The following is a 16,936-nucleotide window of genomic DNA, read 5'->3' as shown; positions in this document are numbered from 1 at the left end:
GTTCTTACACTGAGAGACACTCTAACATCATATTACGTGTTTCTACCGACAAAACAGTGACTGTTGTTGTTTTCTTGGAGCTTCTATTCTTTCCCAAAAGCATCGTTACCCAACTATGGTCACAAGCTCTTCCGTTGTGGAGAAGCTGACTAAATGAACCGCTTATACCCCCTTATAAAAATACACCCAGTAAACAATTAACATCTTTCAACGTTGAAATAAGTCGGTCCGCCTTGGACTGGTTTACGACGTGACTTCAACTAAGTAGTTTCGGCCGGACTGTTTGACTACGTGTTTTCAACTGATCATCTAAGACAGGATAAGTCTGTTAAACATGCTAAAATAACGGAGAAAAACAAACTACCAAACCATGTTCATTATTATCTCAAATAAATTGAAAGAGTTTTCCATATTCCATCAAGACGTTGAAGATCAACCTGTTTTCAACGTTGAAAAGTCGTAATTAGACGTTGAAGATTTACGCCTATTCAACGTCTAATAGACGACTTTTTGCTAGCAGGGCATTTATTCAAGAGTGCTATTAGTATATTTCTTTTAAACTAAAAATAAGAAAGTATTTCATTCTACTTCTTGTGTAGCTCTCAGAAATAAACTTAACATTACACTTAAGTATACTTGATTTACACTGACAGAAAAGTCTAAGTATATTTGGACTATACTTGTACTCAGTCTTTTGATCGTTATATACTCAAGTATAATTACGTATTATAAGTATACTTGACTTGTAGTTGTTTAATCTTTCGATTGAGTAGCCTATTAAATAGCCTACTTTTTTTCACATAGTTTTACATACAGTCTAATACACTTATATTGTTTGAAAATATTGATTGATAAATAAAAAATGGATATGTTTCTAATTCTGACAATGTGATTTATTTTTGTGTGTAGGCTAGTCCACTGGTATAGTGTACATAGGAATTTACTTCAAATCTACTTTACTCTTTCCCGGCCACTGAATGAATTTTCCGGCTATCCATGTTTTCCCTATTTTATGGTAGGGGGCGCTGTTACGCATCTCCTGAAAGAGTACAGAATCTCTGGATCAAAACACAGGAGAGGAAGAAGCAGAAACAAGTGATAGAAGAATGCTGACTCACAAGTAAGCTAGCACAATCATCTAACATTAAACAGCAAATAAATCAAAACTGCCAAATGTTACTGAATGAAGAGGAAGAGGAAACGAGGCGTTGTTGGATTCAATCTACTCCATCTGTGTTTTGATCATCGCTCTGAATCCCATCCGGATAAAGTCTTTGACAAAAACAAGCTTTTTGTTTGATTTAAAAAATATATATAATTATGAAACATAGCCTTACTCAAATTCAAGTGTTGATAAAAAAGAAAGCATGAAGCTAGAATAAAATGTGTTGTTTCTTTAAAGCAGAGGCTCTGTTCTTGCATGTTCAGATATTAATACAACAAATTATTCTAGAGTTTTGTGAAAATTATCAAAAATCTGGTGCAGTTAAAGTACAGTTAAAGGTATATTTCAAGTATAAAAATTAATACCTATATAGGAACATAGTAGTATACTTAAGGTGCAAAATAATATATAAATAGTGAAGTATAAGTATGATGTTGTTCACTTAAAGAAAACTTTACTTGCAGTATAAAACTATTAAACTAGTAGTTTACTGAGAGTATACTTCAAAGCGTACTTTCATAACATAAAATAAAAATTCCTACAAGAATTTAACTAGTAAACTATTAGTATAGCTGCTGAAATTCAGAATAAGGTTCTTCACCTTATTAGTTCAGGCTCTACAAGTTAACGATATCTCACGAATCCTTCAGATTGGTCAGTTGACAAATTCCCTCTCCCATCTGACAAGATGTAAAATAAGTCTAAGTGTGTATGTGAAGTTTTAGCTCAAAATACCCCACAGATATTTTTATATAGCATGTGAAAGTTGTCACTTTTTGAGGGTGAGCAAAAACAAGCCGTTTATGTGTGTGTCCCTTTAAATGCAAATGAGCTGCTGCTCCCGGCACAGGGGGCGGAGCTTCAACAGCTTGTGTCCTTTTACCTCACACACACATGCACTGGAAATTTCAAAAACTTTTAGCCTTTTATGTTCAAACCGGAGTCAGACAATGATGGAGAGACTCGAGAAGAAGTGACAACATGTAGAAGCAACAGGACATTTCTGAATGGTTAGTTGTTGAATGTATGTAGCTTATGTGTAGTTGTCTTCTAGTCATTGATTAGCATATTCTGTAATGATAATCTATAAATCGTGTTCAGGGGGCGGGGTTTATGTAAATTCTAGGGTTGGTGATGTCACTAACCCGGGAGGAAGCTCGTGTAGTCTCTACCAGCCGTTTGTTGTAGTCCTTAAAAAGCGATTTCTTTAAAAGCAAATATCTCCCTTTGCTCTGAACTTTGAGCGTTGTAACTTTGCAGATGTTGTTTATGCTCAAACAGCAACATTACACACTCACTAAAGTTAGAAAAGTCAAATCATAATCAACCACCCCTTTAAGAAATGTAAAATTGAGTGGACTAGCCTGGATTTGTCTCATATTGTTAAAGTGTTGCTTTGGCTGGTGCCCCGTAACTTGGGAAGGAGTAATCCGACACTTCAGTGAGTCACAGAGACCACACATGCCAGTGAGACGTCCACCTACTGTGGAAAAGCCGAATCACTATTGCAAAGGACTCACTCCTGTACTCTGCTGTTGGAAAACAGATCATTTTAATATCCCATGATGACTCCCTGACTAGAAATCCTTCATTAGGGGTTTCAGGACTCCCGCCTTCCAATCCTCACAGGAAGAAGAGAGAGTAGAGTTCAGCTCTGAAGTCTTATTCACTGCTCTCTTACGTAATTTGTTTTCTTGTTTTAAATATGGATATTTTTCTTGGGATAATTTTCATTTTTGGGTGAACTATCCCTTTAACTCTTTCCCCACCAGCTTTAAAAAAAAAAAAAGGTTGCCAGCCACCACCAGCAGTTTTGATCATTTTCACAAACGTTTCATGGCCCCCAGAATATTTTGTTGTATGAATATCTGAACCAAGCGTGCCGCACAAGCCCTGAAAAGTGAAGCCGAAGCGTCTCGATCACCCCCCCCCGGTGACTGGTCCTAGTATAGGTCATAAGCCCCGCCTCCCCGTGTTATTCAACGGGACTTGAGACCAACTAAACAATTTAATTACACTTCAAATATATTTTTTCCGAAGGTGGTTTCTGTCATGTACTGTAGTTTTCATCACGCTGATGTAAGTTCAAGTTTGTTTTTAGTTAGTTATTTGATGCTATAAAAACTGATTGACAGCTGTGATTGACAGGTTCTCTGAGCGAAGTAGTCACTGAAGCACCAACAGACTTTTTTTCGGGATCTTCCAACACTATCTCACGACCAATTCGTACGAATTTCGTACGAATGATAAAAAGTTGGCTAATTCGTACGAATTCGTACGACCTCACTCGTACGAATTTGTACGATTTGTCTAAACCCACGTGATGGGTAGGTTTAGGGGCGGGGTCAGGGGTAGGTCATTCGTATGAATTCATACGAATTGGGCAATTCGTAAAATATGTACGATTTTGCAAAAATCTTACTAATTCGTACAAGTGAGGTCGTATGAATTCGTACGAATTAGCCACCTCGTAGAATTTGTACGTTTTCCTGTGAGATCAGGTTGGATCTTCTGAGGACTGAGGAGATTGGAGCTTTAAATTTAATATCTAAATTTCTATAATTAATTATTTCACACCGAGAGTGAGGGCGGGGCCTTGATTTCGCGGCTTTACTTCCTGCTCACTACTGCGCAGGTCTGGTCCTGAGATCACTACTGCGCAGGTCTGGTCCTGAGATCACTACTGCGCAGGTCTGGTCCCGAGATCACTACTGCGCTGTCACAAGTTTGTCCTGTCTTGTTTTGCACTTGGGTGTTTGTTGTGTTGAGCCATGTGCTCGTGTTCATTGTTAGCCCCGCCCTTCTTATCTTGTTATTGGTTTAATTAATTCCACCTGTTGTCATCGTTACCTTCTTTTGTTTGCCTCCCTATTTAGTCTCCTTGTGTCTGTTGTACTGTGCTGTTACGTTGTCTAATGTTCTTGTGTTTTGTTCCCAGTGTTTTGATCTGTTTAAGTTTTGTTCTAGTGTTTTCCCCCACGTGGGAGTTTTGTTTGTACCTTTTTGCTTGTTTTGTTAGTTAAAGTCTTATCTTGTTTTGCTGCATTTGAGTCCTCGTTTATGTTTCTTGACCGTATCGTGACAGAACGTAACAGCCATTTGAGGACTCAGCAGCATGGATTCTCGCGGGCTTTCTTCTACCACATGGGACAGAGAGGAGTTTAGAGGAACCAGGCTGGCTAAATTCAGGGGAACTCGTGGAGGACGTAGGGGAGGAGATACGAGAGTGATCTCAGTGCCGGTGGTCCAGAGTTCGGGGGCTTCAAGACGCAGGAGGAGAGGAAGGACTTCCTCTGCAACTGTTCACGGCCAGCCAGAGACTGTTAACACCGCGTTTGCCCGGCCAGAGACTGTTCGGGTCACGTCTGCCGAGTCTGTGTCGCCGGGTAGGATGGCTGCCACTGAGTCTGTGTCCCCTGACAGAACGCCTGCTGAAACATTGTTGGATTATTTTTCGACGCTGTTTAAAGTCCTGGAGGTTCCCGGGAAGGTTTATATCACGTCTGCCCAGCCAGAGACTGTTCACGTCACGTCAGCCCAGTCAGAGACGGTTCACGTCACGTCTGCCCAGTCAGAGACGGTTCACGTCACGTCTGCCCAGTCAGAGACTGTTCGCGTCACGTCTGCCCAGTCGGGGACTGTTCACGTCACGTCTGCCCAGCCGGGGACTGTTTTCGTCGTGTCTGCCCAGCCAGAAACTGTTCACGTCATGCCTGCTGAGCCGGTGTCCCTGGACAAGATGGCCGTACAGCCGGTGCCTGTGTCTGAGCCGGTGGTGTCTGTTCCTGAGCCGGTGGTGTCTGTTTCTGAGCCGGTGGTGTCTGTTTCTGAGCCGGTGGTGTCTGTTCCAGAGTCGGTGGTGTCTGTTCCAGTCCCTGAGCCGGTGGTGTCTGTTCCTGAGCCGGTGGTGTATGTTTCTGGGCCGGTGGTGTCTGTTCCTGAGGCGGTGGCATCTGTTCCTGAGCCCTCAGTGACCGCGACACTGGCCATTATGGCCACAGCCATGTGGTGTGTGTGGGCTACGCACACACTTGAGCCGGAGCCAGTGTCTGTTCCTGAGCCGGAGCCAGTGTCTGTTCCTGAGCCGGAGCCAGTGTCTGTTCCTGAGCCGGAGCCAGTGTCTGTTCCTGAGCCGGAGCCAGTGTCTGTTCCTGAGCCGGAGCCAGTGTCTGTTCCTGAGCCGGAGCCAGTGTCTGTTCCTGAGCCGGAGCCAGTGTCTGTTCCTGAGCCGGAGCCAGTGTCTGTTCCTGAGCCGGAGCCAGTTCCTGAGCCGGAGCCAGTGTCTGATCCTGAGCCGGAGCCGGAGGCGTCTGTTCCTGAGCCCTCAGTGACCGCGACACTGGCCATTATGGCCACAGCCATGTGGTGTGTGTGGGCTACGCACACACTTGGACCGGTGGTGTCTGTTCCTGGGCCGGTGGTGTCTGTTCCTGAGCCGGTGGTGCCAGTTCCAGTGCCTGAGCCGGTGGTTCCAGTTCCTGAGCCGGTGGTTCCAGTTCCTGAGCCGGTGGAGTCTGTTCCAGTTCCTGAGCCGGTGGGGGCTGTTCCAGTTCCTGAGCCGGTGGAGTCTGTTCCAGTTCCTGAGCCGGTGGGGTCTGTTCCAGTTCCTGAGCCGGAGCCTGTGTCTGTGTCTGTTCCAGTTCCTGAGCCGGAGCCAGTGTTTGTTCCTGAGTCTGTGCCTGTGCTGGTGTCTGTTCCTGAGCCGGTGGTGCCAGTTCCAGTGCCTGAGCCGGTGGTGCCAGTTCCAGTGCCAGTCCCGGTGGTGCCAGTTCCAGTGCCTGAGCCGTTGGTGCCAGTTCCAGTGCCTGAGCCGCTGGTGTTTGTTCCAGTTCCTGCGCCGTGGCCGCCCGAGGGGTCTTCACCGCCGTGGCCGCCCGAGGGATCTTCACCGCCGTGGCCGCCCGAGGGGTCGTCTCCGCCCTGGCCGCCCGAGGGAAAGTCTCCGCCCTGGCCGCCCGAGGGAAAGTCTCCGCCCTGGCCGCCTGAGGGAAAGTCTCCGCCCTGGCCGCCCGAGGGAGAGTCTCCGCCCTGGCCGCCCGAGGGAAAGTCTCCGCCCTGGCCGCCCGAGGGAAAGTCTCCGCCCTGGCCGCCCGAGGGAAAGTCTCCGCCCTGGCCGCCCGAGGGAAAGTCTCCGCCCTGGCCGCCCGAGGGAATGTCTCCGCCCTGGCCGCCCGAGGGAGAGTCTCCGCCCTGGCCGCCCGAGGGAGAGTCGTCTCCTCCCTGGCCGCCCGATGGACAATCTGCTCCACCCTGGCCGTCTGATGGACAGTTTGTCCCTCCCGTCCCGCCCTGGTGTGTCCCTCCCGTCCCGCCCTGGTGTGTCCCTCCCGTCCCGCCCTGGTTTGTCCCTCCCTGGTTTGTCCCTCCCGTCCCGCCCTGGTCTGTTCCTCCCGTCCCGCCCTGGTCTGTTCCTCCCGTCCCGCCCTGGTCTGTTCCTCCCGTCCCGCCCTGGTCTGTCCCTCCAGTTCCGCCCTGGTCTGTCCCTCCAGTCCCGCCCTGGTCTGTCCCTCCAGTCCCGCCCTGGTCTGTCCCTCCAGTCCCGCCCTGGTCTGTTCCTCCTGTCCCGCCCTGGTCTGTCCCTCCTGTCCTAGTGGAGCGTCTGGTAGCCGCTCCTTAAGGAGGGGGTTATGTCACAAGTTTGTCCTGTCTTGTTTTGCACTTGGGTGTTTGTTGTGTTGAGCCATGTGCTCGTGTTCATTGTTAGCCCCGCCCTTCTTATCTTGTTATTGGTTTAATTAATTCCACCTGTTGTCATTGTTACCTTCTTTTGTTTGCCTCCCTATTTAGTCTCCTTGTGTCTGTTGTACTGTGCTGTTACGTTGTCTAATGTTCTTGTGTTTTGTTCCCAGTGTTTTGATCTGTTTAAGTTTTGTTCTAGTGTTTTCCCCCACGTGGGAGTTTTGTTTGTACCTTTTTGCTTGTTTTGTTAATTAAAGTCTTATCTTGTTTTGCTGCATTTGAGTCCTCGTTTATGTTTCTTGACCGTATCGTGACATGCGCAGGTCTGGTCCTGAGATCACTACTGCGCAGGTCTGGTCCTGAGATCACTACTGCGCAGGTCTGGTCCTGAGATCACTACTGCGCAGGTCTGGTCCCGAGATCACTACTGCGCAGGTCTGGTCCTGAGATCACTACTGCGCAGGTCTGGTCCTGAGATCACTACTGCGCAGGTCTGGTCCTGAGATCACTACTGCGCAGGTCTGGTCCTGAGATCACTACTGCGCAGGTCTGGTCCTGAGATCACTACTGCGCAGGTCTGGTCCCGAGATCACTACTGCGCAGGTCTGGTCCCGAGATCACTACTGCGCAGGTCTGGTCCTGAGATCGCTACTGCGCAGACTCAAGCCCCAAGATGTCAGCGCTATATCGGGACACTTCTCACCAATGGAAGAGAGCGAAGGGGCGTCGTCCATATTTTTTTACAGTCTATGATCTGAACATGCTATATATATAAAAGAAGGAACAGACCCTCTTGCTTTTAAAAATAAATAAATAAATAAAGTTTTATCTGAGCTTCATGCATTCTTTTCTTATCGACACTTGAATACGGGTAAGTTTCATAAAAAAAGCAACATTTTGAGCAAAAAGCGGAGAAAATCTCAGACTGCTTCTGGATCAGATTCAGAACGATCAAAACACAGATGGAGTAGTGTCCATCAACACCCCCAAAGCTTCACAGTCCTGTAGCTCGACATTTGATTCAGTAACATTCGGCGGTTTTGATTTATATGCTGTTTAATGTTGGTGATCACGTTATTTTACATATGCATCTGCTGACATATGATATCGCTTGTTTCTGCTTCTTCTTCACCTGTGTTTTGATCAGGAGATTCAGTACTCTTTCAGAAGATGCGTAATAGCGCTCTCTGCATTATAACAGTGAAAACACAGAAAAAGCCTTTCAGTCAATGGCGGGGAGTCAAACATACAAGCTAAACAACTGTGTGTGAATACTCTAACAAAAGGGAATTTGTCTGCATTTAGGGCCCAAACACTGGCCTTGATAGCAGTATGTCCTGGGTTGCACCATCTGTCGTCCACAAAAAATGCTATTTCATCACCATTTTCTAACCACTCTCGCTTTCATGCACAATTTGAAATCCATTCACTGCAGTTGGGAGCATCATCTCCCAGCCAAGCGTCAGCGAGACACATGAGATTATATTGTTTGTATTACCCATGGCCAATGGCCTGTGCCGAGAGCTTGTCCATTTACTGTGCTTTGACCATAATGATTGTAGGCCAGGTCTGATTTCTTGCATTCGTTCTGTAGCTCAGCAAATCCTCTGGAGGACACTGGACCAGAGTGTGCCAGAGGATCACAGCGACATTACCAGCCAAGCAACAACACAAACAACACAGCAATATATTACAGTACTAGTTTATATATTATTCATGTGTAATCCAAGCTATTTTTTTGTATAAACTAGCAGTAATGCTTAATTTCGAGTCCACTTTAGACACTCTACAAACTATAAGTAACTAACATGTCAACTAGCCGTAGCTGTCAAAAATACTGAGTGAGAAAATATTTTAAACAGTGTAAAAGTGTTTCCTAACTGAATAAATGTAACTTGTCTTCCTTTGTTTCGCCTCTCACCAGTTCCTTGTTCTTCTTAGTATTTGTTTTAATGAGCTTATGGACATCTATCAAAGATTTTAAGCTCATCACATGTATTAAAATAGTTCAGAAACACAGATTGGCATCCATAAATGTCTAAACAACACAACCACAACCTACACATCCAAGGAATCACACCGAAACCATGAAACCATTTATCAAAAAAATCGAATCAAAACATTTTGTAAGGCAAATTTAAAATGACAGAAGGAATCAGAGGGGGGTTCATTTCTAGAGCACATAATTCAAAAGTAATGAGATAACTTTATACATAAGTGCAATTTTGAACTTTTGACCATATGGGCTGCCACAGACGCTGAGCTGAATCAGAAGAAAATGAGCAAATATAATAAGTACACAAGTATCTATTCTAAGATAACATCAAATAATCAAATTAGACAAAGTATCATTTATTTATAACAAAAAAAAAAATCCATTCCCATGATATAAAATGAGTCGTCCTGCAGCGTCCAACCCTATGTTGAAGTATTATTGTACTGGAGTGAGGCCAGTGGTGATGTGGTAAGATGTGTCGTACCTTACACACACATGGCGGCTGGCAGGGATCCTGGTTAACGCTGCCCTCACTACTGCATTCACATCGCTCACACACGGGGAATCCTGTGTATCCGAACGCACACCTGTCACACTTCTCACCTGCGTAGCCCTGCTTACAGATGCACGAGCCCACAGCCGAATCTGCCACACACAAGAGAACACAGCATTACTGTAACAGCTCCTGCTCAACACACACACACATTCTTGTACATCTATCTTTATGAGGACATTCATTGACACAATGCAATCTCTAGCCGCTTACCCTAACCTTACCCATCACAACTAAGTGCCTAACCCGACCCCTGACCCTAAACCGACCCTTAACCTCATTATAACCTTATCCCTAAAACCAAGTGTTGACCCTCAAACAGGCCTTTAAAGGCTCTCAGAGACTGAGGACCGGCCAACATGTCCTCACTTTACTCTCTTTGTCCTCACCCCAATGGTCTAACACTCAAACTGGTCCTCACAAAGATAGTTGTACAAGTGCACACACACACACAGCTCTTTAACTCAAACACACAAAAAACTAATCAGAAAGGGTCGTCATACTAGTAGTTAGATATAGTTATCTTATTTTCTAATGATCCGTCTCTTTAAGTGCTGTTAGGTTTTTCTGTCAATACTAGAAAAGTAAAATAATTTTGCCGGATTTTCCTAAAAAGCATGTAGAAAACAGTGGCGTTTTCAAACGACTATTTTTATACAAGTGTAAACTGAGCTAAACAAGCAAAACAGATCATAGACCATCCTCAAAGAGTGAAAAATACCAGGCCAGAGAGTGATCGAGCGGAGTTAGCTGTGACCGAGATTTCCTCTAGTCTAGGGTAAATGGTCTTCACTTGAAATTATAAGAAATCATCTACAACTAACATAACTGTAAATATGACTTGGTAAAAATGCAAAGTAGTCCAGTGACACAGTCCTGAAATGTAGTAGTCCTGCCACTGTGTGTTATTGCGAGGGTAAGTTAAACCACAGTAGTGAAGCTCAGTGATTTGCATTTTGAATATAAATATAAAAACAAAAATACATACAGTAGGATGTACAAATAATACATTAACAATACATAAATAATGAATACCATCTTAGAAACAAGAACAACAACATACAGTATAACTATAAATATAAAATATTCAGAATATTTGTCGTGAAACAATTTGCCAAATGTTGTTTCTCCTCTTTTTGAAACATAAATATTTTTTATTTTTTTTATTTTTTTATTCTAAACGGAAAAGCAAAATACAGATATTTTACTGGACTGAACAAACAAAGGTGTTTTTAATGCAAATTCCAACAAAAGCAACTATCATTATTCAGTATTCGTTTACACCTGTATTTAGTGCTGACAACTTGTGATCGGATCCCCAAAAGCACTGAATATGTGTAAACAGGGCTGCTGACACGTGTGTGTTGTGTTGTGTTGTACCTGTGGTGGCCTGACTCTCATCTGCAACACATGCGGAGTGAAGTGAACCTCTCAGGTCACATGAGCAGGGTCTGCAGGGCCAGCGCTCGTCTGGACTCACCTGTGGAAATATGAGAACAAACACCTGGCCTTCAAACTGATGCTGACCAATGGCGACTCAAGTTTAGTCTAATGTAAGGCCTCATTCAAAGAGAGACATTCGGACTATCTTGTTATGTGTTTGAATAGTTCAACACAGAACTGTACGAACATTTTCTAAAAGTATGGAAAACAGTAGTTGCCGCGACACCAAAGACAATATTACACTCTAAAAGTTGCTGGGTTGTTTCAACCCCTGTTTGGGTCAAATATGGACAAACCCACCCATTGGGTTTAAAAATTGAATTTACAAATTTAATCCAGCGTTTGTGTTTGTCCATTAGGGGTGTAACGGTGCACAAACATGGCGGTGCGGTACGTTCCTCGGTATTGAAGTCACGGTTCGGTACAGCAGGGGGGAGAAAACTAAACACAAAATTGCTTCTTATTTGAATTAAACTGTGTTTTTTTTTTAACAAATGTGTATATGTTTAAATAAATTCTATTATAATTTGAATTTTCTTAAGGATAAAAAAAAATCTATCTTAGCTACTGCTGTTAACTATATAGGGAGGGGAGCTTTTAATTACACAGTACTATAATATTAAAGGTTACGATTAACAACAGAGCCCAAATTATTCAATTCAGTTGCGATTTATTTTTAGATATAATAATTAACACTCAAAAAAAACAAAACGTAGCGTTACTGTAAATTGCACAAAAGGCAGGTTTTGCATTAACTTCTAAATCTAATTATAAAGTTAATTTTCTACTCCAATTCATTTTTGCAATATAATCATTTACGCAGTGGCTGTGATAACTTGTTTTCATGACAAATTTATTTAAACATACATTAAATAATCAAGACATTTGTAGCAGGTTAAGTAAATATAACGTGCTTCTCTGTCTAGTGTTCATTTCTCTAGAGAACTAACCTGCTGTCCACACTAAATGCCTGAGGTGAATGTAATGCTACGTGAGATATTATTCTCAAGCTGTTTTATTGCTATATTTCCGCAGTTGAAACACTGGTCGAGAGATGTAAACATGGAGTGATCGTCTCTTCTTCTGCGCTTTTACTGCTAGCAAACAGCGTTGCATCGCCACGTGTGCCCTCTTCTGGATTGGAGTGTGGATCGCCTGTGACTGAATGTATTCGTCAATATTTAACCCAAACATGGAAACAGTCCGGCAATTTTTTATGTGTAGGAATAAAACACGTCCTCCATAGTGTAGGAAAGCTCAACATAGTTAGAAACACAAATTAAAGAGGTGGGGCTTTAGCACACGGTCAATTTCACATTGTTTTCCCCCTGAAAAGGTTGCTTTCAGAAGTAGCATGTGAACAATGAGGACCAAACAATTTCTGACACAAGAAAAAGAGAAAACTCACCCCACTTGGTCTGTAGTATCCGTCTACGCATGATTGACAGTTAATTCCTCCTGTGTTGTCAGAGCAACCAAGGCAGACTCCGCCCCCCTCGAACGCTCCATTACTGTTCAAACTCAGCTTAGCATCGGCCACAGTCTGGTTGTAATAGCACTCCTCTGATTTACCGTGGCAGTTACACTCTGGCAAATAAACACATCACACAATGATACAACATAAGAAAAGCAGTACAGTTTAACAACCTGCTCCTCCTGACAAATGAATATACAGCTAAAATACTGCAATAGCACATGCGGAAGAGCTGAATGTTGGTACCATGTGTGCTAATAATCACACCAACAGCACCACTGCAATAATAAGAAATGAGAAGCTAATACAGAGTAACATTTCCACCACAATATTGCAAGTTATTTTGCTTAAATTGACGTTTACTCATTTAGAAGACACATATGCGAAGCAACTTCCAGTCAATACTATATGGGAAGAATCCCATTAAAAGAAATGTCTCAATATAATAAGAAATGTGATAATGAAAGGTTGTGTACTGAAGTAATCACAGACATGCTGATAAATCAGGACATTGAGAAGTGTCCCTCTAATGCATGAAACTTCTTTCTTACACCATTAGAATCTGCCATTTCTAGTCCAGAAGAGATGTCCAAATCTCTAACTAATTCAGAAATATCCTGTGAAAACTAGCAGCAACTTGGGCCATTTCTGAGAAGTTACTGGCGTATCAAGATGTTTGAGTGACATTGCTTTAATACAATATGTTCAATTGAGTATCAATTAATTTGTCCATTTCTAAAAATGATGCCAAACTCAGACACAGCCATTGACAACACACAGTAGCAGTGTTGTTTTCCTGAATGTTTTTTAACAAATCGGTTGAGTGAATGATTCAATGACTTCACTGTGTCTCTTGAAAAAGGCCCAAAACCGTTGTATAATTGTAATTACTTTGCATTAACTTTTACATAGTGTGACTATGATGTGAATATGACGCAATATAACATGAACTGATGTTCCTCATGTTTATAGAACACACCTAACGTAAGACATAAATGATCAGTAATCCAGCATGCTCAGTTCAGCGGGACATGGTTGAGGCCTCTTACTTTCACAGACGTGGCGCGTGAGGAAGGTTCCCGCCATCCAGGGTTTCTGGTTGTAACCAGGGCAACAGCGGTCACAGCTCTCCCCACACGTGTTGTGTTCACACTCACAGCTAAATTTCTGACATTGAAATCAAACAGTCAATCAAACCAACTGTGTGCCATTCAGAAGGCATTGAGAATGCCTCCCCAATAAAAACTCAACTTTAATTGGGAGTTACACTGCGTATTTCCAAAAACAGATGGCCAGTGTTTAAAATGACACCTACAGAAGCATTTATTTATTTAATCTATATTTGTCAAACTTGTTTATTTTGATAAAGTCATCTGAAAATGTGCTAGACATTTTGTGGCGCTGTAAAGAAAAAACTAAACCTTTACTGAAGTTAGAAGACAAATATGATGACGCACACCACAAAATACAACATTATGTTCATATCAGGCATAAAAGCAACTATCTAGTTATTTCATTTTTTTTTAAACTGCTGTGAGTGCATGCTTCATAAAGGCCAAAGGTGATTTGTTTCTAATTAACAACTTAATTAGAACGTAATTAAAAGTGCACACAGGAATTTTAGGATAATAACTTTGGATGACAAACCTTGGTGTCTGTGTTGAGAGGGCAGGCCTTAGCGTGACCATAACAGATGCACATGCCTCCTACTGATATATCCTTAATGGAGTAGTAATACTGGAAAACAAAAGCATCACAGTCATATCTGGACTCAAACTCGACAGTAACACAAACAGAAATGACTGCATCCCAGTTTATCAGCTCTCTGGATCGTAAAAGAAGATGTACACATGTATACAGAAGCAGAGCACTTTTGCAGATGGTTTAATTTCCGTTATACTTGGCAAACCTTCTGCAGATGCACTGTATGACCTGGTCTGGACTGAGAAGTTCTGATGAAGAATCGTTCAAACAAAGTGTCTATGGGCCCTATTTTAACGATCTGAAACGCAAGTATCAAATGTGAAACGCAAGTAACTTTGTGGGCGGATCTCGGGCGCTGTTGCTATTATACGCAAATCTAAAATGTGTTGGTCTGAAGTAGCTTCATTATTCATAGGTGTGGTTTGGGCGTAACGTGAAATAAACCAATCAGAGCGTCATCTCACATTCCCTTTAAGAGCAGGCACGCTTGTTCCATGGCGGATTGCTATTATAATGACGGATTTGCCAGACGCACGCCAGGAGCGGTTCACAGCCGAGGAGACCGACGTTCTCGTCAGGGCCGTAAAACACAGAGAAGTGACATTGGGGATGGAGAAACACACCCAAATTAGCTTCGGTTTAACAGGCGTATGATAATTTGGGTAAATGTGTAAGCTAGATTTATGCCTATTTTTTCACATCTTCATGGACACCACAATGATTTCCCTCATATGGAATATTTTTCCTTATAATTATGTATGGTTTGCAAAAATGTCAACTGCTGTGTCTGTGTAGATGAGAGAAGCAAAGTGTATGCGCGTTGTGCACACGCTACATTATGGCCAAGCATGCGCCCTTAAAATAGCATCTGAATAACGCGCCACTGACTTTAGACTCGGTTTTTCCTGGTCAGTGGCGGAATTGTTTTCTGAAACTGCAAAATAGCACCAGGGAACGTTTGTGCTGGAACACGCCTCTTCTTCTCAATGAACCGCCCCCGGGAGCGCAAGTTCATTCCTTAATTTACAGACGTGCGTCTGTGGAGGGAAAAGTCCGCTGTGCCCGGGTGCAAAATAGGGATGATACATGCGTCGTGTACAAAGTCAATTGCACTGGGTGCAAGATAGGGCCCATAAAGTTAAACCCAATGCTTTTTCAGCTAAAATTCCCATAACCCCTCACGCAACAAAAGTAGAGGAGTTTGTGAAGTAAAAAACAAAAAAACAAAACAAAAACTGCCATATTTTTAATATATGATTCAAAATAATGGATTGATCTAGATGCTGATGCTAGGGGGTCTGTGGTATGTGGTAAACATGCCACTCTTTTATGATGCACAATACTACACCCTTTAAAGGTACTGACTGCATCACCATTGTGTGGAGTTGGTTGTGAAGCTCAAACAAACAGATCAATGGTTTGAAAGCACCACAGAGTCACAGTGTTAAAGGGATAGTTCGCCCAAAAATGAAAATTCTGTCATCATTTACTCACCCTCATGTTGTTCCAAACCCGTAAGACTTTCGTTCATCTTCGAAACACCGATGAAGATATTTTAATGAAATCTAAGAGATTTCTGTCCCTCCACTGACAGTCCATGCTTCAAAAGCTCATAAAGGGAATGTAAAGCTAAGGCCTTGTCCACACTAATATGTTTTTGTTCGAAAACGCATCTTTTTTTTCTGTTCTGGCATCAATGAAGACAGCGCTTTATGCGTCTCCCAAGTGGATACATTTAAAGATGGCGTTTTCGTGTTGTAGTGTTGTAGACTGTGAAAACGGAGGTATTCAAAAACGATGACAAGATGATGTTTAGTCATGTGACGGATATTGTACCCTTTGGGCCCTATCATACACCCGGCGCAAAGAAACTCCTACAAATGCATATGCAATAAGGTCAGCCTCAAAAATAACCCTGTTCATGCCTTTTCAGCGCTAATTTTTCACTGCGTGTCTTTAGTAAATCCTGACAGTAGTTTTTTACTGCTTTTAAGCTAGGTGTTTACGCTAATGCAAGCTGTTAGTAAATCTGACCCTAAATGTGAATAAAAGCCTACACTGTAAAAAATTTGTAACACTCCCAAATAAAAAATTTCAATTGACCGATAACATCTAAATTTTTCAATTGGCCCAAGTGAAATTCTGTAAATTCTAAAATTAAATGTACAGATTTTCACTTGGGCCAATTGAAAAATTTAGATGTTATCGGTCAATTGAAATTTTTGATTTGGGAGTGTTACAAATTTTTTACAGTGAGTCTGTTCATCATATAAAGCGATCAAGTCACTTCAGAAAGTGTGGACTAAACAATTAATTTGGATTAGTTTTATGAGCTCTGTATGAACCTTGTGAGGCGTATAGTGGTAGTTGTGTGGACTGTCAAGGGAGGGACAGAAATCTCTCAGATTTGATCAAAAATATCTTCATTTGTGCTTCGAAGATGAACGAATTTCTTACGGGTTTGGAACGACATGAGGGTGAGCAGTTGATGACAATTTTTTCATTTTGGGTGAGCTAACCTCGCACTACACTTTACACATAGAGGAATGACACACATCACCTTCAAATTATCCTTTAAATTAGCCATTTATGCCTTCCAGACTACAAAAAGACTCTTTGAATGAAATAATTTGGGAACATTTATCCAAATTGCTCAATGCACGTGAGAAACATAATCCTGCGTTTCATAACGCAACTCTTCTTTGATGGAAACGGGTCAATCAGCGAGTTAATGAGTTTGTAGGAGGAAGTAGGTGGGTGGAGGCGTGTGATATGGCGTCTTTGAGGGAAAGAGCGGGCCGATTTGTTAATTACTGTGTGATTTTAATTAAAACCCATCTGTCTGAGGAGGAGAGGCTCGTAATGGATGAGGCGGCCCGGGCAGCATTAGCTTCAACCATCCACACACACAGATGGCGTATG

The 16,936-nt window shown here is 42.7% G+C and overlaps 1 protein-coding gene across 4 annotated transcripts in view; it reads right to left on the bottom strand.

The window, feature by feature from the left end:
* The window catches only part of lama2 (laminin, alpha 2), a 220,791-nt gene that overhangs the window by 142,649 nt on the left and 61,206 nt on the right, over positions 1-16,936 (bottom strand). For all 4 annotated transcript variants that reach the window (XM_084432101.1, XM_084432103.1, XM_084432104.1 and 1 more), the window contains exons 6-10: positions 13,958-14,047; positions 13,360-13,477; positions 12,245-12,423; positions 10,774-10,873; positions 9,325-9,485 (exon numbers count right to left, since the gene is read on the bottom strand). In XM_084432101.1, coding sequence (XP_084288227.1) covers positions 9,325-9,485; positions 10,774-10,873; positions 12,245-12,423; positions 13,360-13,477; positions 13,958-14,047 — 648 coding nt within the window. The remainder of the gene's footprint in view (positions 1-9,324; positions 9,486-10,773; positions 10,874-12,244; positions 12,424-13,359; positions 13,478-13,957; positions 14,048-16,936) is intronic.

The sequence above is a fragment of the Rutilus rutilus genome, assembly GCF_951802725.1.
Source record: "Rutilus rutilus genome assembly, chromosome: 15".
Classification (NCBI taxonomy): domain Eukaryota; kingdom Metazoa; phylum Chordata; class Actinopteri; order Cypriniformes; family Leuciscidae; genus Rutilus; species Rutilus rutilus.
Note: the sequence above shows the minus strand (reverse complement) of the source record. Positions and strands in the feature narration are given on the sequence as shown.